This window comes from Vipera ursinii (assembly GCF_947247035.1).
Source record: "Vipera ursinii genome assembly, chromosome: Z".
Lineage (NCBI taxonomy): Eukaryota > Metazoa > Chordata > Lepidosauria > Squamata > Viperidae > Vipera > Vipera ursinii.
Window position 1 is genome coordinate 12,579,388 of NC_139517.1, and position 21,903 is coordinate 12,601,290.

A 21,903-nucleotide genomic window follows, 5' to 3' on the forward strand; every position below is an offset into this window, starting at 1 on the left:
CCAGGCAATGGTGCATTTCTTCATTCCTCACGAAGGAAGACACTTCCCCAGCTGTGTTTCTTGCCTGTTTTTCTCCCTCCCTCATCTCAAATATTTTCCCACCACTCAAGGAAGGAAGGAAGGAAGGAAGGAAGGAAGGAAGGAAGGAAGGAAGGAAGGAAGGAAGGAAGGAAGGAAGGAAGGAAGGAGGGAGGGAGGGAGGGAGGGAGGGAGGGAGGGAGAGAGAGGGAGGGTCTGATGGAAGTCCTGCCTTAGACCTTCCCTGCTGCCCTTTCACCATCCCCTTGCCCCCTCCTCCTGGCCTTTCTTGGGGGGGGTCTCCCACCCTATTGCTAAGGAAGCTTTGGATACAAAGCCAGGTCTCCTCATATGGAGAGGGAGTGGGCCTCCCTCTTGACTTTGCCCTCGTACCCATCATGAGCAACCTGGCTAAGGAGAGCAAACACAGCAGCAGCAGCCTTGAGGAGGAGGTAAATGCAGCTGGGCACCCACCTTGGGAAAGTGGGACTGGGCTTAGTGAATTGTCTTTAAAAAGACAGACGCGAGACCATAGGCAAGATTCGAAAGGTTTATTCGGTTCAGCTCCCGGCAGCTGACTGTCAAAACAATCCGGGCTTATATAGCGAACTGTCAAAACAAACAGCCAATCAGGTAGCGGTATTTCCCCGCCGTTCGGAGGACGGCCAATCAACAAACAGTACTTCGACAGCTCGGCGGCTGTCAGGGAATTCCTCTCAGCTGAGCGCTTAGCTCAGTTCGGAGGACCGGGTTGAAGACTGCGGATTTGACAGTTCCGGGAACTGTCAAATCTGGCGCGTGCGCGTTGGCCTCTGGCAGCCCCTTTGACAGCTGTCAACAGGAATGGCGGCCGGCTGGGCGGTGCGCGTGCGCCGTTGCTTCGGGCGGCCATTTGACAGCTGTCAACTGTCAAATGTCGGCCGGGCCGGCTTTTTCTTTGCGGCTTGGAAACTCCTGGTTTCCCGATATGATTCACCCCCTTTCCCCCCCCTGAAAAGGTATGTTATGCATAACAACAGTTGAACATTTTAAAACAGTATGGTTAACAGGTTCTTTAACAGATGGCGGGTTTCCCTTCCATTCAAAGTCCGCGAGGTATGCGGGGGGTCTTCTGGCTCGGCTGGACCGTCGGGGGCAGGGGTTGCTCCCTTCGGGTTGCGTGGCTGGAGGAGTTGTTTCTTGGTGGGGCTCAGCAGGTGGTTGTGGGTCCTGGGGAAGGAGTTCGTCAGGTCCGGGGGTGTCGGCTGGTGTAGGCTCGCCCGGAGTCGGTTGCAGAGGGGGGTTGGGCAGTGACCTGGGTCGGAGCTGGTCCGAGTGTCTGCGTTGTATGAGTCCAGTCCCAGTGTCCACTGTGTATGATAATGGTCCTGTTTGGTCCAGGATAACCCCCTGAACCCACTTATCCCTTCCCCCATAATCTCGGGACCAAACATTCTGTCCTTTGGAGAATGTTTTTGGCTGGGTGTTGGGTGTTAATTCGGCCGCCTGTCTGTCGGGGTGGAGTCTGTCGAGTCGTGTCATCAGGCGGCGGCCCCATCGTAGTTCGGCTGGGCTTTTGCCGGTGGATGTGCAGGGCGTAGAATGGTGGGCTAAGAGAAATTGTGACAAACGACGGTGCCAGTTTCCTGTGATGATTCTTTTAAGGGCGTCTTTGGTGGTCCTCACCATAACCTCCGCAAGGCCGTTGGACGATGGGTGGAAGGGAGCCGATGTTGAATGCCTAATACAATTTCTCCTCGTGAAGATCTGAAAGTCATGAGAAGTAAATTGAGGGCCATTGTCTGAAATAATAACGTCGGGGAGACCGTGTGTTGCGAAGATTCCCCTGAGGGCTTGAATGGTTGCGGCAGACGTTGTGCTGTGAACCGGGAGAACCTCCAGCCATTTGGAATAACTATCTACAACTATGAGGAAGACCTGTCCCTGGAAGGGCCCGGCATAATCAATGTGGATGCGGGACCAGGGGTTTTTTGTGAGTTCCCATTTGTGAATTGGAGCTCTGGGCTGGAGTGGGCGGGATTCTTGGCATAGGTAGCAGCCAGCAATGTATTTTTCTATGTCTTGGTCTATTCCTGGCCACCAGACGTAGCTGCGGGCCAGTGCTTTTGTTTTTACGATGCCAGGGTGGCCTTCATGTAATGTGTCTAGTACTTTTGGTCTGTGTTTGGAAGGCACGATTACCCTGCACCCCCAGAGTAAACATCCTAAGTGTGACGTTAGTTCGGTTTGCCTGGAGAAATATGGCTGAAACTCTGTGCCTGGGCAAGAGGTTTGCCAGCCTGTGTGTACCCATGCTAACACTCTGCTAAGTGTTTTGTCTGATGAAGTTGCGGTAGCGATATCTTTTGCTGTCAGTGGGCATTCTGGGAGCTCTTGAATAGCTAAGATGTTGCCCGCTGGGGCTGGGTCTGGTTCTGTGTGGGGTAGGGGCAATCTGCTGAGGCCGTCAGCGTGACACATTTGGTGTCCAGGCTTGTATATTAATTGGTAGGAATATGCTGTGAGGAATGTTGTCCAGCGCAACATCCTGGGAGATAAGATTTGGGGTGTCTGACGGTCCCAAGTGAATAGTCCTAGCAGTGGTTTGTGATCTGTGTAAATCACAAAGGGGCGGCCGTAAAGGTAATCGTGAAATTTTTTTATTCCTGCTACGATTGCCAGGGCTTCTTTATCAATCTGGGCATAATTTCTTTCCATTTTGGAAAGAGTTCTTGAATAATATGCCACCGGGGCTTGGGTGCCGTTGCTGTCTAAATGGCTTAAAACTGCTCCAATCCCGTATGGGGATGCATCGCAGGCTAGGCAGAGGGGTTTGTCTTCTTTGTAGTGGGAGATAGTGGCGTTGCTGGAAAGCATTTGTTTGAGTGTTCTAAAACTGTTTTCGTGGGCTGTTGTCCACTGCCAGGCTGCCCCTTTGTCAAGCAGCCTGTGGAGGGGTTCTGCGATTGTTGCTTTCCCTGGCAGGAAAGCATGGTAAAAATTTAAAAGTCCAAGGAAAGCTTGGAGCTCGGTTTTATTCTTTGGGGTAGGGGCAGCTTTGATAGCAAGGACTTTTGAGTTCGTGGGGTGAATTCCCTGCGAGTCAATTTTGTAGCCTAAGAAATCTGCAGATGGGACGCCTATAGAACATTTTTCCCGTTTAAGTTTTAGCCCCGCTTCCCTAAATCTTAATAATACTTCTTGTAGCCTGTCTGCTAAGTTGTTTTCTGATTCCCCTGCGATGAGTATGTCATCGAAATAGGGGCATACACCTGGGATTCCTTTTAATGTTTTCTCCATGACTTCCTGGAAGATGCCAGGAGCCACTGAGATGCCGAATTGGAGGCGGTTCACCCTGAAAGCGCCTCGGTGTGTGACAATGGTTTGTGCCTCAGCTGTCTCTCGGGTGACAGGTAGTTGGAGGAAGGCATGCGCTAGGTCGAGTTTGGCGAATATTGAACCGGACCCAATTTCTGACAGCACGTCCCTGACAGCTGGCACTGGGTATGCATGGGGATTTAAGGCGCGGTTTAGAGTCGCCTTATAGTCTGCGCATATTCTCACGTCACCATTTGGTTTGACTGGTGTGACTATGGGAGTTTCCCAGGTTCCCCCGTCTGTTGGTTCCAGGACCCCAAGGCTGACTAAACGGTCTAATTCTGCCTCGATTTTTTGTTTCAGCGCAAAGGGGACCCTTCTTGCCTTGATGCGGATGGGACCTACCTCAGGTTTTAATTTGAGGTCTATAGGGGTGCCTGTGTATTTGCCAAGCGTTCCGTCGAAAACGTCTGCGAACGCCTGGCAAACCTGTTCTAATGTTTGGGATTGTATACGGTTGGTGCCCTCTAGGTGGATGCCCAGAGCCTCAAACCAGTCTAACCCAAGGAGGGTGGACCTGGGTGCCTCAGTGATCTGGATCGTTAAATGTCCCAGGAACTTTTTATATTCTACTTTTACTCGTGCCTGTCCCTTTAATTGAATAGCAGCTCCCTGGAAATCTGCGAGGAGTATTTTGGAGGGCTGCAGGGGAATACGGCGTCTATTTTTTAACCCAATTTTTCTGAGAGTGTCCCAAGACATTATTGAAACTGAGGAGCCGGAGTCGACCTCCATTTCGCAGGGCACCCCTTGAATTTTAACCCAAATTTTAATTTTGGGTTGTAACTGATGGATGGGCGACCTTTTTGCTTTGGCTCGTATGGACAAGACTGAGGGCCGGGGAATTCCTTTGGCTGGGGAAGGGACCTGGGTCCTACCTGCCGGAATTTCCTCAAGCTCGTGGAGGGTTTCCCGGTTCAAACTGCGGCATGCTGAGCGAATGTGCCCGGTCTTCCCGCATCCGTGGCATGTGGCTCTGGCGTGAGCCCCGCCGCAGCTGGCACACTTTGGTTTTAGCCCTGTGGCGGTGGGCCTTGAACCCGGACCGGCTGGTCTGGACGGCCTGCGGTTCTTTCCGTGGTCGGCGCTCATCTTGCTGAAACGGGTCATGATGTCGTCGACGCCGGTGTAGGTCTCTGGTTGCTTGTCGTCCGGCTCCCTGGCGTGGTGGACTGAACCGGCCGGGCTGCCTCTGTACACCGGAGAGACCTCACGGTGGCTATCTTCGTAGGCCATGATCTCTAACGTGAGTTGAGCGAGGTCCATCGTGGGCCTGGCTACCAGCTTCCGCTGGAGCCGCTCGTTAGAGAGGCCGGCGATAACCTGGTCTCTGATACGGTCTTCCAGGTCGGGAAATTGGCACCTGTGGGCGGCGTGATGTACCGCCGCGATGAAAGCTGTGGTAGTTTCGCCCGGTTGCTGGTGGCGGCGGGCGAAATGGAGGCGCCAGAATAGCTCGGACCGACGGGGCATGAAATGCTTGCTGAGGCGGTCAGTCAGCACGGCGTACGGGACGGTCGCGATGGGGTCAGGGCTGCAAAGCCCTACGGCGATGTCATAGACGGCGGGCCCGCTGAGACAGAGGAGGGCGGCAGCTTTGTGGCGGTCCTCTGTTATCTTATTGATAACGAGGTAGCCTTCAATTTGTCCCCAGTGCGACTCCCATCCTTCAGGATGGCGGACGTCGAATTCTCTGACGTGACCTAAGTTTGCCATGGCCTGGGTCCACAGTACTGTCCAAGCTGCTGAAAAGGGTTCCTTTGCCCTCCAAGTGGCTTCAGCAGTGACTCGTCAGCGGGAGGGATCGGAACTCCTTTGCGGTGTGACTCGGCTCAGTTGGCAGCTCTATAGTACCGGGATCCCACCTTCGTCGCCAGGTGAATTGTCTTTAAAAAGACAGACGCGAGACCATAGGCAAGATTCGAAAGGTTTATTCGGTTCAGCTCCCGGCAGCTGACTGTCAAAACAATCCGGGCTTATATAGCGAACTGTCAAAACAAACAGCCAATCAGGTAGCGGTATTTCCCCGCCGTTCGGAGGACGGCCAATCAACAAACAGTACTTCGACAGCTCGGCGGCTGTCGGGGAATTCCTCTCAGCTGAGCGCTTAGCTCAGTTCGGAGGACCGGGTTGAAGACTGCGGATTTGACAGTTCTGGGAACTGTCAAATCTGGCGCGTGCGCGTTGGCCTCTGGCAGCCCCTTTGACAGCTGTCAACAGGAATGGCGGCCGGCTGGGCGGTGCGCGTGCGCCGTTGCTTCGGGCGGCCATTTGACAGCTGTCAACTGTCAAATGTCGGCCGGGCCGGCTTTTTCTTTGCGGCTTGGAAACTCCTGGTTTCCCGATATGATTCACTTAGTGCTTCGGGTGCTTGAGGGCTGGGCTGGGTATTTGATCTCTGTGCCACCATCCAGCCCCCACCACCACCACCATGGCCTGAGAGGAACAGTGAGGCTCCTCCAGTGGACCATGCCTTGGCACTTGCCCCAGTCCCATCTTCTGCCAGAGACCCTCAGATCTGTCCCACTCCTGCCCAGACCCCCACAAGCACCCTTGATGCGAACGATGTAGAGCTGGCCATGCCCACCCAGTTGGCCACACCCACTCCAGCCACACCCACCCAGTAGGCCATGCCCACCCTGGCCACACACCCCCCCAAGGGCAACTACAATACTGATGTGGCCCTCAATGAAATTGAGTTTGACACCCCTGGTCTATAGATATTCTCAATCATTTTAAGTCATAGTTGACCGAAAGATGCTTTTCCAAAAGGCAAGTGGAATTCCCTGGGTTGTTTTTTTTTCTCCTTGAAAAAGTTTCACTTCTCATCCAAGAAGCTTCTTTAGTTCTGATTGAATGGTGCAGAATGGAAAGATTTGTATAAAAGAAATAAATCCTTCCATTCCCCGCCTTTCAGTCAGAACCGAAGAAGCTTCTTGGATGAGAAGTGAAATGTTTTCAAGGGGGAAAAAAACCAAGTGAGTCCAATTGCCTTTTGGAAAAGCATCTCTGGGAATAAACCAACTGATTTGTGGATTCCTGTAGATCGCATAGCTTGTCAGATTGGGCATCTATCTAATTTGTAGCCATTATCACTCAATGCTGAACTGGATTTTCTTTCTTTTTCCTTCCAGCTTGGATTCTTCAAACGGCAGTACAAAGAGATGATAAATGAGACAAATGCAGGAAATAATGAGGGGGCTGGTAGCCCAACGGAGACCATCACACCTTCTGATGCTACCAAAGGATGAATGTCTCTAGAGATTCTCTGTCAACCAGGTCATGGTTGTCCCAAAGTTGCTTTTTCAAAAGGCAACTGGACTTCCTTGGGTTTTGCTTGAAGACGTTTCACTTCTCATCCAAGAAGCTTCCTCAGTTCTGAGTGAATCGGAAATCAGGAAGAAGGTTCTTGGATGCGAAGCAAAACCTCTTCAAGGAAAGACAAGGAAAGTCCAGTTGTCTTTTGAAAAAGTGTCTTTGGAAGTACCAAAGGATAGCCAACTCCCCTGTTCAAGTAGTCCTTGGCTTACAACAGTACATTTAATGACTGTTTGAAGTTACAACGACATTGGAAAAAAGTGACTTATGACCATTTACCACACTTACGACCATTGCAGCTTCCTCCCATAGTCACGCGATCAAAATTCAGACGCTTGGCAACCGACTCGTATTTATGACGATTGCAGTGCCCCAGGGTCATGTGGTCACTTTTTCCCGACCTTCTGACAAGCAAAGTCAATGGGGAAGGCGGACCCACTTAACAACTGTGTTATTGACAACTGCAGTGATTCACTTAACGACTGCGGTCAGAAAGGTCGTAAAATGGGGCAAAATTCCCTTAACTGTCTCAATTAGCAACAGAAATTTTGGGCTCAGTTGTGGTCATAGGTCGAGGATACCTGTACGAGAGGAGTATGTCAATGAAAATCCTCAGTAATTCCAGGTGGAGTTGTTTGGAAGTTGAGCGAGGGCAATTGGATTGGTTTTTCTTGCTGGTTCAAAATGTTTGCTGTTGTTCTTCAGTCTACACAAGTTGGTTATATGTTCTAAGTTAAAGGACTGAGGAGCTGGAACATTTACTTCCCAACAACTCTCTGCCTACTAACCCAAGGAGCCTATCCAGATTAAAGAAATGAAACCTCTCTGGAGGACATCTATGGGGTCAGGAGTGAAGAAACTACTTGGACAAGCAGTGACAGATTTCAGACCAGCCAGAAAAGAAGTGCAGTTGCCATGACTCAAGTTGCAGTATGTAAAAAGAGGTTTAATGGAAGGATAAAGCATGCTAGTAAAACACACCTATTCTGATATTTAACATGTACGGCCATGTTAAGTAGCATCAGCCAGCGTCAAGTTCTCAGTGGATGGAGAACCTACAAATGTATGAATGAAATACTGTATTACTGGTCACATTCCTTTGTAAGCACGTGTTTTGTGGGAAAATATGCATTTTGTCACTCAACAGTTGGATGGGTGGTATATAAATTTCACAAACAAACAAACAATTGTGGATTAGGTTCTGATCCCTTGACTCTGGTGAGGAGCAAAATCAAACATTACATTAAAGGAAGGAGAAACTGCACGAGTTCATAAGGCATGTGTGACACCACTGCTTTTTTCAATCTGGGACAGGACAAGGTGTAACACTTCACTTTGCATCTCTCCTGTTAAGTCATCTGAAGGACAGAAGACTGTCACCTTATCTTCTCTGCCTTTGTGCTCAAAAGAAATAAATAAAAATGGACTTTGCAATGGTTTGCAAAGAATCGGCACATAGAAACAATGAAAATAAAAGTGGCCCGAAGCCTTAGTATTTTCAGTAGCAATCAAGTTTCTGTTTGAAAGGGATCTTTTTTTTAAAATTCCATTTATATCCCGCCCTTCTCCGAAGACTCAGGGCGGCTTACAAGCTTAGCAGTAGCCTTCATTCTATGTATATGCCTGCTTATTAGGGCTTTCACACAAACCCCAAGTGGCATTATTACAAAGTCAGCTTAATTGCCCCCAACAATCTGGGTCCTCATTTTACCTACCTCGGAAGGATGGAAGGCTGGGTCAACCTTGAGCCTGGTGGGACTCGAACCTGCACTAATTGCAGGCAGCTGGTGTTACTTAAGGAGGCATTAGCCCACTACTCCACCAAGGCTGCTTCCTCAGCAGAATCTGGATAAGTGCCCTTTTGTACTCAAAATCCGACCGTTTTCGTAGCACTATCCATAATAACACGATGCGCTATGTTCATTGAAACGCATTTTATTGACTCCATAGATAGACATCTGTCTCAAAGACGCGTTAAACCCCCATAATTCTTTGTCCTCGCTTAGGAGAGGAAGCTGCTTAGAAGAAGAAGAAGAGAAAATGTTAAGAGGGTGGCTCAGTGGTGGCTGTCCACGTCTTCATAGCCGGTGGGTAGTGCGTTGGTGTGGGGATTGTGAAAGAGGCTATGGTTTCCATCGCCCCATGGATAGGCCTAAAATAAATAAGAGAAAAAAGGGAATGCAGAAAGAAAGCTCTCGGGGGGTGATACATCAGGATGGCTATGGTGGGGAGGTCAGAAAAGTTAAGGTAATAGCCATGATGACATGATGGGGGGTCCCACCTCTTTCAATGTATGCCATGCATGTGATATTCTAGAATATTCTAGAAGGGGTGGGGCTTCAATGGCAGGCCATGGCCGCCATCTTGATTTTTTTTAAAAAATAAACCTTCATGAACATTGTACCAGAAATCCACCAACTTGTACTTGCCTCTGAGTCTTAGTATATAGGTAGTTATTTCCTCTTATCAACAATTGCTTAAATATCAGAACCTTAACCGCAAACCCACCATTAGGTAGCCAGCAATTAAGCACAGGCAGTCCTCGAATTATAGCCATTCATTCAATGTCTATTCAAAGTTACATAGCACTGAAAAAAGTGACTTACGATCAGTTTTCACACGACCGTTGGAGCAACCCCATGATCACACGATCAAAATTCAGGCGCTTGGCAACTGGCATGTATTTATGACTGTTTTACTGTCCTGGGGTCATGTGACCACCATTTCCAATCTTCCCAGTCATCTCCCAATGAGCAAAATCAGTGGGGGAAACCAGATTCGCTTAAGGACCACACGATTCATTTAAGAACCGCAGTGATTTGCTTAACAACGGTGGCAAAAAATATTGTAAAACGGGGCAAAACTGCTTTGTTTGGCAGTGGGAATTCTGGGCATAATTGTGATTGCAAGTCAAGAACTACCTGTGCATAAAAATTCAGCTCACCGAGAAAAATAAAAAAGCATCCACTTAATACCATAAAAAAATGGGGACTCTTGTGAGTAGAGCTTCAGAAGAAGAAGCTTTAGATCCAAAAGGTTGTCGCCAACCTAATTTTGGGGGACTGGATCATTAAGGAAAAGATCTGCTCTTGATTATATTATTAGCTTCAGAAGCAAGAAATCTTTCACAAATCCAGATGAAGGGCCTAACTCAGGGGTGGAGCAACCCTGGCTCTTTTATGACTCGTGGACTTCAACTCCCAGAATTCCTGAGCCAGCCATGCTGAGGGGAAAGGGAGAATTTTCCAAGCTGAGCCATGCTGGCTCAGGAATTCTGGGAGTTGAAGACCACGAGTCATAAAAGAGCCAAGGTTCCCCACCCCTGGCCTAACTGCTTCGATTCCCTCTCCTGCTACATTTTTACCTTTGTCCGAATCCTCAGGTGGGGATATGGGATGAACTCAGGACGTTCATGGGAGTGTTCTCTCTTTCTCAGCTGCACGTTCAGCCAGCAGATGCCCACTGATGGAAGCGCCACCACAAAGCTCAAAATCTTCCATAATCGAGCTGATACGCAGAAGGGAAAGACGGAATAATCAAGGGTGCAAGCGAGGCAGAGGATGCTAAATTGCACCTTAAAAATTAGGACCAGGCAGTGGTGGGATTCAATTTCAAACCACCTGTTCTCTGTGTGGATGCTGCTTCTGGAAGTCCAATCTGGGCCTGGGCAACAAAAAATTAGCTACCGGTTCTGCCGAGGTGGTGTCAACTGGCTGAATCCCACCACTGGGACTAGGCTTTCTCTGGCTAACAAGCCTCTTATTGCAGGGGTAGGCAACCTCGGCTCTTTTATGACTCATGGACTTCAACTTCCAGAATTCCTGAGTCAGCTATGCTGACTCAGGAATTCTGGGAGTTGAAGTCCATGAGTCATAAAAGAGTTGAGGTTGCCTACCCCTGTCCTAGTGTAACTTCAAGTCACTAACATTTTTGGTACTGAGGAAACAGGCAAAAGATATTCTCAAGGTCACTTGTCTTGTCCTTTCTTTGTGGGACATCAAAATCCAAAATGCTTTCTTAGGAGACAAATGCTAGGCCAAGCAATCGATGTTGCATTCCAGCTAATCTTAAAAACACTGAATGATTAAATAATTAAAATGTATTTCACTGGAAAAACTCTCATTGACACCTATCAACCATTAACCATTTTACCTTGCAGGATTACAGCATGTTGGTTAATAGCAATCTTGTTTAAACTTTCTTTCTTTTTTCTTTTATTTAGTCATTTATTTTCTTCTTTAAATCTTAAAATAAATTTAAGTGAAATTTCTGCTTAAGTAAAATGCTGGCAGAAGAGAGAGGAACCAAGCTTGGGAAGCAATCTGTTATGGACATAGTGGACAGATTCTACGGGAAAATAAAGGCTTTTTCAGCATCAGTATTAAAAGTGTATATTGTTTCTCCTTAAATGAAAAGCACGAATGAAACAGGGATGTTTTCCCCAAGAGGCACACAATTTTTCTATTACTGTTATTAGCTTTTGTACATCAAGGAATAACACAGTACAAGTAACAAACAAAGGAATCTCGTTTTGACTGCTGGGGTGGGAAATTCAACCTCCAGCCAACTATCAAGGAATCTCTACATATCAGGTTTTCCAATTATATCTCCCCCCCCCCATTCTTCTTCCTTGATTCTGCTGTCCCCACGTATTGCTGGAGTTATTGTCAATTTTGGTAGTAGTAACAGTAGTAGTCTACTAGTAGCAATTATTGAGTTCACTTACCACTAGATCCTTCTTCGTGGCCAGCTGCTTCGGTAGCAAAATTCCTTGTCTGGGCCAGCAGTTGAGTAATTCTCCACCTGGGATTCATTCCTGAAGCCCAGGGCGCCAAAGACTTTGGTCTAGCAGAAGTTGTCTTTAATGGAGACCTTGAGTTCTTCCCTGGGGCTGGTCACTGTCTTTGCTGGGTCAAGGCCTTCCCGTCCAACTGCCCTTTCACTCACACTTTTCCCTCCTCCTTGGACCTGATGGTTGTGCTCATCTGATCCTCCTTGGCCAATGGAGTTGAGACAGAAACACGATCCAGCTTGGAGCCGCTATCGCAAGGCTGACACCCAACCCCTGACCAAAGAGCCAACTTAGATTGGCATGACACCCGGGAACTAACAATCCTCCCTTCCCTACAGTGGATTTCAGGATCTATTTATAAACGAGGCAGAAAGCAAATGCAGAATGTCCGATTTCCAAAGAGAGCAACAGGGGAGGTATTATTAGAGTAAGCACTTAAAATATTCTAGTAGATTGTGAGCGATGTTTGCGGCCTGCTGCAAGCAGATACGTGCTCATTGGGAGTTTCACAGAGGTAGTCCTCAACTTACAATGGTTCATTCAGTGACCATTCAAAGTTGCAACGGCACCGAACAAAGTGATTTAGGACCATTTTTCAGAGTTACAACCTTTGCAGCATCCCCATGAGGGTGTGATCCAAATTCAGATGCTTGGCAACCGACTCACATTCATGACGGTTATAAGTGTCCCAGGATCATGTGATTGCCTTTTGTGATCTTCTTGACAAGCAAAGTCCATAGGGAAGCCAGGTTTCACTTAACAACTGTGTTACTAACTTAACATCTGCAGTGATTCGCTCAACAACTGAGGCAGGAAAGGTCGTAAAATGGTGCAAGGTTCACTTAACAAATGTCTCACTTAGCAGTAGAAATTTTGAGCTCAGTTGTGGTCATAAGTCAAGAACTACCTGTGAAGGTAGAAAATTGAAAAGCTGTCAATCCAGCTGGCTGGGGAATTCCAGGAGCTGAAGTCAACACATCTTGAAGCTGGCACAGTAGAGAAACACTGCTCCAGTTGGTTGATTTTGTAGGCAGCATTTGGGTTGATAATTTTGGGTATGAATGACTGTGGTATGAATGATATAAGAACTCCTGCCATGGGCTGGGGGTCAGACTAGAAGACCTCTAAGGTCCCTTCCAATCCTGTGATTCTATGTGTCATTTAGAGCAAATAGAGGTGAAACTGCTTTCTTGGTGGCCCAAATCTCCAGAAGAATTAGCACCACCCAGAATTTGAGTAACTTTCTTTCCTTCCTTCCTTTCTTTCTTTCTTTCTTTCTTTCTTTCTTTCTTTCTTTCTTTCTTTCTTTCTTTCTTTCTTTCTTTCTTTCTTTCTTTAAAGAAAAGTTGCTTCTTTTGGCCTTTTCCTATTTTTCTTATTACAAGGTGAAAATTCCCTTAATACAGTGCCCCTCCCCCCAATAAATAGATACATGTTTAATGAAATCTTCCATGTGCTTTCATTTCAAAAGGTTGTCTGGGCAATTCGAGAGCTGTCCGCCATGTATCCCAAAATGGTTGCCTCTAAGCCAGTGGTGTCAAACTCAATTTCATTGAGGGCCGCATCAGCATTGCGGTTGCCCTCAGGGGGCCAGGTGGGTGTGGCCTGGGTGGGCGTGGCCTACTGGGTGGGCGTGTCTAAAGTGCATATGGACTACTGGGTGGGCATGGCCAGCTCTACATCGTTTGCATCAAAGGTGTTTATGGGGGTCTGGGCAGGAGTGGGACAGATCTGAGGGTCTCTGGCAGAAGGAAGGTCTCTGGCCAGGGCCAAGGCAGTGGGGGCCGTTCCCTCACTGTTTCCAGGATGGCTTCGCGGGCCACATGAAACCACTTTGCGGGCCGCATCCGGCCCCCGAGCCTTGTGTTTGACATGTCTGCTCTAAGCAATGCAAGCTGATTGCAAAAAGGTAAAACTCTGGATTGCCTAATCTGTGTAGCTTGCTTACTTAAGAGGCAATTGTTGTATTTTGCTGACCCCTGGAGGAACAATGTGGTTTCGCCCAAAGCACAAAGCAGGGGTCTCCGAAGTTGGCAACTTTAAGACTTGTGGACTTCAAATTCCAGAATTCCGGATGCTGAAATTCACAAGTCTTTTTTTATTATTATTATTAGTTTTATTCATTTATAACATAAAATGTACAAATACAAAAGCAAATAGTAGGGGACAACAGAGAAGACTCCTGCGAGTCCCTTGGACTGCAAGGCGATCAAACCGGTCAGTCCTAGAGGAGATCAACCCTGACTGCTCTTTAGAAGGCCAGATCCTGAAGCTAAAACTCAAATACATTGGCCACCTAATGAGAAGGAAGGACTCACTGGAGAAGAGCCTAATGCTGGGAAAGGCTGAGGGCAAGAGAAGAAGGGGACGACAGAGAATGAGGTGGCTGGATGGAGTCACTGAAGCAGTAGGCCTGAGCTTAAATGGACTCCAGAAGATGGTAGAGGACAGGAAGGCCTGGAGGAACGTTGTCCATGGGGTCGCGATGGGTCGGACACAACTTCGCAACTAACAACAACAACAGGGGACAACAGTAGAAAGAGGGAAAACAAAAAAGGTGTGAAGAAAGGGAGGGGAAGAAACGAAAGGCATTGACTTCCGACTCTGTCTGTTGCAGTAAAATCAGACATTAAAGTCAAATCTTGACTTTTTACATTTCTATACTATTATGCTGTAGCCCAGGGGTGTCAAACTCAATTTCATTGAGGGCCGCATCAGCACTGCGGTTGCCCTCAGGGGGCCGGGTGGGTGTGGCCAGGGTGGGCATGGCCTACTGGGTGGGTGTGGCTAAAGTGCGTATGGCCTACTGGGTGGGCATGGCCAGCTCTACATCATTCGCATCAAGGGTGCCTATGGGGGCCTGGGCAGGAGTGGGACAGATCTGAGGGTCTCTGGCAGAAGAAGGGTCTCTGGGCCAGGGCCAAGGCAGTGGGAGCCATTCCCTCACTGTTTCCAGGATGGCTTCATGGGCCACATGAAACCACTTCGCGGGCCGGATCCGGCCCCCGGGCCTTGTGTTTGACATGTCTGCTGTAGCCGTTTGGGTATCGGCAAATCAGTCTAATCGGTAAAAACCAAAATCATAACATCATTTTTTCCCCACCTCAAGCACAAAGTCCAGAAGTGGTTTCCAAGTAGAAACAAAAGTACTTATGTTCTTTTTATTTTATCAGCACAGTCAATTTGGCCATCTCGGCTAATTCCATCAGCTTTTGAAACCATTCGTCCATGGTGGGAATCAAGGCATCCTTCCACTTTTGTGCACAGAGCAGGGCTTTTCAACCACCACATTGGCACCTGGCAGGCGGTATGCGACCATCCTAGAAAAGTGTTAGCGGGGGAGGGGAATGAGCTTAACCGGTGGCAGCACCGCACAAGCCTGAGCGAGAGACGGCTGGAGCTGCAGGGCTGTCAGGGCTCAGTGGAAGCACCAGCATCAGCACCAGGCTCCAGCTGGAGCTCGGCGCTGATCCTGGTGCTTCTGCTGAGCCCAGAAGAAGCGCCGATCAGCTGGAATGTTGCAGCATCTCCAGGGTCTTGTGATTTACATTCAGATGCTTGGCAACCGATTCATATTTATGATGGTCACAGTGTCCCAGGGTCATGTGAAGTGACCAAAACCTGCTGCAACCACCCAGTAGACGGGGGGAATAAAAACCAAACATCCCCCCACCCCACCCCCACTGCCAATCCTCAACAGAAATGCTCACAACAATGAAAACCTTGGACAGGAGGAAGAGCGCCGCCAGGTGGGCAGGCAGGTGTCTTGCTCGGCTGTGGCTTGGGGGGGGCACTTTTTTCAGTGCCATTGTAACTTCGAACAGTCACTAAGCAAACTGTTGTAAGTCGAGGACTAGCTGTACTTTATCACTTTTTTCCTTTTTTTTTTTTTGGTCATCACATTTTTGACCCCATGCTAGGCGCCTGGTGGTACTCGGATGCTGCCATATCCTAAAAGTGGCACAATGGGTGAAAAGGTTGAAAAGCCCTGGCATAGAGCAATCTTGCTGCCATCACCATATATAAAATCAGAGTTCCATTTTTAACCCAGTTCTCTTTCCTTTAGGTCCAGAAGGAAAGTTTTTGGTTTAATCTTTATGTTCACTTTGAGAATTTTCTCCATTTATATATAAATCCTACTCCAATATTTGTTTGCCGAAATCCACAAGTCTTAAAATTGCCAGGTTTGGAGACCCCTGGAAAACAACTGTGATGAAAAGTTATTTCTTGGAGAATTAGGGAGGGGGATTGGCTCTGGTTGGTAGGATGAAACAGAGATTGGGAAGAGAGACAAGAGTCCCCATTTCCTCCTTCTTGAAACTTGCCTGCAGGTAGTCCTCAACTTACAACCATCCGTTTAGTGACTGTTTGAAATTATAATGGAACTGAAAAAAGCGATTTATAACTGGTCCTTGCACTTATTATTTATTCAATTTGTATCTTGATTTTATTATTTTTTACAAATAACTCAAGGCAGTAAGCAAATCCAAAACACGCTCCTTCTCCTATTCTCCCCACAACAGCAGCCCTGTGAGGTGGGTTGGGCAGCGAGAAAGGGAGTGGCCCAGCTGGCTTTCATGGCTAAGGCAGGACTTGAACTCACCACCTCCTGCTTTGTAGTCTGGTGCCAACTTAAAGCTTTCCAACTTAAAACTGTCACAGCATACCCACGGTCACATGATCGTGCTTGGCAACTGGCATGTACTTATGACAGTTGAACGGTCCCGAAGTCACATAATCATCATTTGCAGCCTTTCCAGCCAGCTTCCGACAAGCAAAGTCAATGTGGAGGGCCAGATGCACTTAATAGCCAGATGATTCACTTAACAACTGTGCCGAAAAAGTTGTAAAATTGAGCATGACTCACAACTGCCTTGCTTAACAATGGAAACTGGTTGTAAATTGAGAGCTACTTTTATAATGAGGACACACGATTCGGATTAATCTTAATCCCTGTTCTTAATATACTCGTTTCCTGCCTTTTTTTCTAATTGCTAGAATCAGAAACAAGAAGATAAAAGAAAGTTGTTGTAAAAGACAATCGGAAATCATTTGTTGATATCTCTCTTTTTTTGTGCACTTTTGGCTTCATATTCTCTTTCTTTCCTTATTTCTTTTTCCAAATTATTAGTGTCTATCAGGTTTTTTTTATCTTTTGAGGGTTTTTTTAAAAAAATCTAAATACAGTTATGTTTAAAAAAGAAAGCTTAGAAAATAGAATGACAATTGAAACCAGGAGCAAGTTAAATATGGAAGTCTAAATTAGGAGAAAATTTGATCGGTTAATTAAGTTTTCTCTGAGGTAAGCATGAAAAATCTCCACTGGACTGAATTAGGCAGGTTCATTTGCATATCCTGCTAGCCACAGACCACAAAACACCACAATAAACATTTGGGGGGCCTTCACGATGTAGACTCTGTTTCATATCCATGGAGGCAACCTAGATTTCTCCTTTGTTTGTACAGTTTTAACATACAGAATAGCTACCGTATTTTCCGGCGTATAAGACGACTGGGCGTATAAGACGACCCCCCCCCAACTTTTGAGATGATTTTCAAGATTTTTCGTCTTATACGCCGGAAAATCAGCGAGCCCGCGCTCCCCGTTTGTTACAGCGCGCGCGTGTGCAGGACTGCCCTGCCGGCTCCCGCCCGACGCCGGACGGCTCCGCCGATGCTGCCTCAAGAGGGAAGAGCGTGAGGCGCCTGCCATGGCTCCCCGAGGACTCCTTAGGAGCCAGGGAGCGCATGCGTGCGCAGGACTGTCCTGCTGGCTCCCGCCAGACGCCAGCCTGCCCTGCTTCTTCCACAGTGAGAGGGGAGGGCGTGCCTTCCCGGGCTCGCTGACTTGCAGCCAAGCCGGAGCCGAAAGGGGCTTTTCCTTCCACCCACCCTTTGGAATAGACGCAAGAGCTCCCGGGGTCTGGCGTTTGCAAGGGGGAGGGGAAGGGGCTGAGAGGCTCTTGGGGGTGGGAAGGGAGAGTCACGTTGGAGGGGGGACTGGACTAAGGAGGCTTGAAGTTGCTTTGCAAGAACAGGGGCGCTCAATTGATTTATGTACTATTTTCCGGCATATAAGACGACTGGGCGTATAAGACGACCCCCCAACTTTTGAGATGATTTTCATGGGTTAAAAAGTCGTCTTATACGCTGGAAAATATGGTAGTCCTCGACTTACAGTAGTTCATTTAACGACCATTCAAAGTTACAACAGAGCTGAGAACGGACCGTTTTTCATATTTACGACCATCGCAGCGTCTCCAGAGTCACATGATCAAAATTCAGACGCTTGGCAACTGACCCGTATTTATGACGGTTGCAGTGTCCTGGAGTCATGTGATCGCCTTTTGCAACCTTCTGAACAAGGAAAGGCAATGGGGGAGCCAGGTTCAGTTAAGAACCATGTTACTAACTTAACAACTGCAGTGATTTTTTTTAACAACTGCGGCAAGGAAGGTCATAAAATGGGTCAAAACTCAACAAAATGTCTCCCTTACCAACTGAAATGCTGGGTTCAATTGTGGTCGTAAGTCGAGGACTGCCTGTATTCCATGGATATTTGAAAAAAGCCCCTGATTAAAATTGTGGAAGAGATGTGTTTGTTTTGCCTCTGGTAAGTTTATTAAAGGTTTTCTGTTGATTGTTTTCAACAAGAGGTTTCTTCGTGGCTGCGCTGTCTGCTGCTTTTAGTGGGAGGGAGACACGATTTCCCTACTTTTACATTTTGTGCATTCCACTGGCTACCTTAAGGCATTACCAACTATATCCCCTGGCTCTGAGTGCTGCTATTACTTGTGCCTCCTACCGGTACTACTAAAACTCTTCTTTTTATTTGTCTGGTTGTCACCTTCAATTAGCAGAAACAATGCATCATAGGGCAACATTTTTTTTTTGAATCAAGTTACCTCAAATTTGCTAACTTAAAGTGTGTGTACACATCCGGGACCAGCTGCTCCTACCGGTGGATCTGCTGGTGGATTTTTGAGAACCTAATCAATGGATCCATTGATGGACTTTGGAGAAGCTGAGAAACAAAGCTAAGGAACAAGTATGTGTAGTTTAATGAAGAGAAGGGGGAGGGGTGACATGATAGCAGTGTTCCAATATCTCAGGGGCTACCCCAAAGAAGAGGAGTCAAGCTATTCTCCAAAGGACCTGAAAGCAGGACAAGAAGCAACGGATGGAAACTAGTCAAGGAGAGAAGCAACCTAGAACTAAGGAGAAACTTCCTGACAGTTAGAACAACTAACCAGTGGAACAACCTGCCTCCAGAAGTGGTGAATGCTCCAACACTGGAAGTTTTTAAGAAGAGACTGGACAGCCATTTGTCTAAAATGGTATAGGGTTTCCTGCCTGAGCAGGGGGTTGGACTAGATGACCTCCAAGGTCCCTTCCAACTTATTATTATTATTATTATAATAGAGGTCAGCAAGATTATTAGGAAACAGGGTCGTTGCCAGAAGATGACTCAACATTTTGTGAGGGTGGATCAATGGCGTGATCAGCTCCAGCCTCCTCCAGCCTCTGCTTGTATTGACGCTTGAAGAACCCAACCTAGAGAGAGATAGAGAGAAAGGAAAGTAAGAGGAACAGAAAGCAAACGTGAGCTTTCTCCTCCAACAAAATAAGAATACCAGCTCTTAGTGCAAGGTTTCCACAGCTTGCCAACTTTCAGATACATGGATTTCAACTCCCAGAATTCTCCAGCCAGCCATGCTGGAATTCTGGGAGTTGAAGTCCACATACATTAAAGTTGCCACAGTTGGGAAACCTTATCTTAGTGCTTAAGAGAGCTGCCAAGACTCAGGGGGCTATGAAAACTGTAATGTATTGGGCTTTGTCTTGCTAAGGGAATATCACAAGGGTTAATTGCTGGAAGGTTGCTCAAGCAGGGAAGCTGGCTAACGGCTCCCAGCTCCTCAGACAACCCGTCTCTAGCGCCGCTATTGGTTGCCTCTAGGGCAGTAATAGGTTGCTTTAAACCTATTGGCCGCCACCTAGAGGCCAGGGTATAAATTGCTGCATTCGCAGCCCTGTGTCTCACTTCAGTTCCTGGAAGCAATAAACAATGATCTTTGCTGAACTCCCTCCCCTCGCCTCATCAATCACGCAACGTGAACCCAGTATCTAACAAATAACACATCCTGACATTTGGCCAAGGCCTTAATCCCTACCTCCAAGAAGGGTCGATGAACAACTAAACTCCCTTGATGAGAAATCTTTGGAACATGCAGGCAGAAATCTTTGGAACATGCAATCAGAACATAATTGGGAGGGGTAGCGAGAGCTCCATTCTCTACCCTTTCCCTCCCCCGGTTGCACTTCACCTGGTACAAAGCTGCAGCTGTCAGAGCTAGAAGGATTAAGCCCCCAAAAGAGCTGCCAAGGATAACTGGGAAGCTGTTATAGATCTTGATCAGCTCCACCACTGTCTGCACCTGGGAAGGGCGGGAAAGACAATACTTTAGAGAGAGCTCTGCGTGCCACCTGTGGCACGCGTGCCGTAGGCTCGCCACCACGCCTTTAGAGATTAGGCGCAGTCTGACAGTCCAGGAATCCAGGTGTCAAGGACCAGTTCTAGGCATTAGACATCACTTGCCTCCAAGCATTGGGAAAGGAAGTCCTGAGGCACAGCTTCCTGACCACACCCCACATCATCCCCGCCTTCATTACCTGAGTTTGGGAAAAGCCCTCATGCTGTGTGTATTTTTTCTGGTCATAAGAAATCTGTGCGGAGCTCACCAAAATAATTTTCTTCCATTGGATCTGGAAGAGAGATTGGTTAGTTTTTTGAAAGATGACATGCTATTTGTTGAGGAGGAGGAGGAGGAGGAAGCTGAAGTAAGAACCCATCCATCTCAGCACAAGTGATTTGAATGGTACAACCCTGTTACTTTTTGCAAAGCTTTAAAAACCTGGCTATGCACCTGGGGCCTGGGGCTCAGAATGTGCTAAGGGCCCTGTTACTTGGCTTTAACTATCAGTTGATTAATCATCAAGGCTGCCAACTTGTGCTTATTTATTTTACGGACACTTTTATTGCTCTCATGTTTTTAAATAGTTTGAAGTGCTTTGGAATTTAAGAGGGACGCGGTGGCTCAGTGGGTTAGGACGCTGAGCTTGTCGATCAGATGGTCGGCAGTTTGGCGAGACGAATCCCGAGTGCCGCGTAGCAGAGTGAGCACCTGTTACTCGTCCCAGCTTCTGCCAACCTAGCTGTTCGAAAGCACGTAAAAATGCAAGTAGAAAAATAGGGACCACTACGGTGGGAAGGTAACAGCGTTCCGTGTGCCTTTGGCGTCTAGTCATGCCGGCCACATGACCATGGAGACGTCCTCGGACAAGCGCTGGCTCTTCGGCTTTGAAACGGAGATGAGCACCGGCCCTTAAGAGTTGGAAACGACTAGCACGCATGTGCGGGGGAATCTTTACCTTTACCTTTAGAATTTAAGAATTATAAAACTGTAAACTGCCCAAAGTCACTTGGTTGAGTTGGGAGGTTACAGATATCGAATAAACAATTACATAAATTGTTAGGTGTTTTTGTGCCAGCCATGGCAGTTCCCCCAAAAGTTCATCAGATGGGAGCAAAGAGGCATCTTTGCTCCCACTGGTGGGTCAGGGGTCTCTGGCCCCTGCAGCCCCATTGGAGAGAGTTAATGGCCCTCCAGCCCCCTCACTCTCATTGGTAAGGGAGGGGCTGGGGACCCCCATAAAAACCTCTGCTCAGGGGCTGCTCTCTCTCTTGTTGCCTCCTTGTTTAAGCTTCCTCTGGGAATGATCCACGAGCTCAATCCAGGCATGGATGCCTCCATGCCAGGGAACTCTTTCTCTTTACTCTGTCTTTAAATAAAGCTTCATCTGATTGCATCCCTGCGTGCTGCCTTTTTCTTGGAAGCACCTCAACGAACCATCGGTCTCGTGAGGCCATCTCACATAAATAAGACTCTTTGAGCTCTGGGGTGGAGAAGGACTACTTGTGAATATCGCACACTTCAAGAAACCCAGCCTCTCTACCTGAGGTGTCCAGGTGAAACTGAGGTCTCCTTTGATCCCGAACTCCAGTGGCCTTTTGTGTATCTTCAGTGACAAAACATCGCAGCGGATGATTTTGCAAGAAGCAATGGAGCAGTCCTGGGGTGGGGGTGAGGGAGGGTGGAATAAAAAGATATCCCAGATAAAACCAAAGGGAGAAATCATACAAGGGCAAAATGACCCTTGACAAGCCATAATTCTGCACTTTCAGTATTAACTGTGGAATTGAACATCTCGATAACCTCTGTTGTTTCCTTGTTTATTCCAGCTTTCTAGCTTTCAGGGCTGTAAAAGATATTTAAAAAAAAACTTTCCAGATTATATAGGGTAACTTCCTTAACAGAGTATAGATATACTATGTGCCTAAGCACAATCTATTTTGA

The 21,903-nt window shown here is 47.5% G+C and overlaps 3 protein-coding genes across 3 annotated transcripts in view; 1 reads left to right on the plus strand and 2 right to left on the minus strand.

Annotated features, from left to right (window-relative positions):
* Positions 1-6,648, plus strand: part of LOC310649556 (integrin alpha-D-like) — a 68,712-nt gene extending 62,064 nt beyond the window's left edge. Inside the window, exon 31 of the mRNA XM_083378072.1 lies at positions 6,510-6,648. Within this exon, the coding sequence (XP_083234198.1) occupies positions 6,510-6,626 (117 nt within the window). The 3' untranslated portion in view covers positions 6,627-6,648. The remainder of the gene's footprint in view (positions 1-6,509) is intronic.
* A 1,508-nt stretch (positions 6,649-8,156) lies between these two features.
* Positions 8,157-12,274, minus strand: COX6A2 (cytochrome c oxidase subunit 6A2). Its single transcript, XM_083378097.1, has 4 exons — positions 11,420-12,274; positions 10,058-10,200; positions 8,516-8,845; positions 8,157-8,224 (listed from the first exon to the last, which is right to left on the minus strand). Exons 1-3 carry the CDS (start codon positions 11,505-11,507, stop codon positions 8,750-8,752), a joined length of 327 nt encoding a protein of 108 aa, XP_083234223.1. The 5' UTR covers positions 11,508-12,274; the 3' UTR covers positions 8,157-8,224; positions 8,516-8,749.
* Positions 12,275-18,892: 6,618 nt separating this feature from the next.
* The window catches only part of LOC310649979 (integrin alpha-D-like), a 46,010-nt gene continuing 42,999 nt past the window's right edge, over positions 18,893-21,903 (minus strand). The window contains exons 27-30 of the mRNA XM_083378812.1: positions 21,503-21,619; positions 20,134-20,251; positions 19,813-20,006; positions 18,893-19,039 (exon numbers count right to left, since the gene is read on the minus strand). Of these exons, the coding sequence (XP_083234938.1) occupies positions 18,923-19,039; positions 19,813-20,006; positions 20,134-20,251; positions 21,503-21,619 (546 nt within the window). The 3' untranslated portion in view covers positions 18,893-18,922. The remainder of the gene's footprint in view (positions 19,040-19,812; positions 20,007-20,133; positions 20,252-21,502; positions 21,620-21,903) is intronic.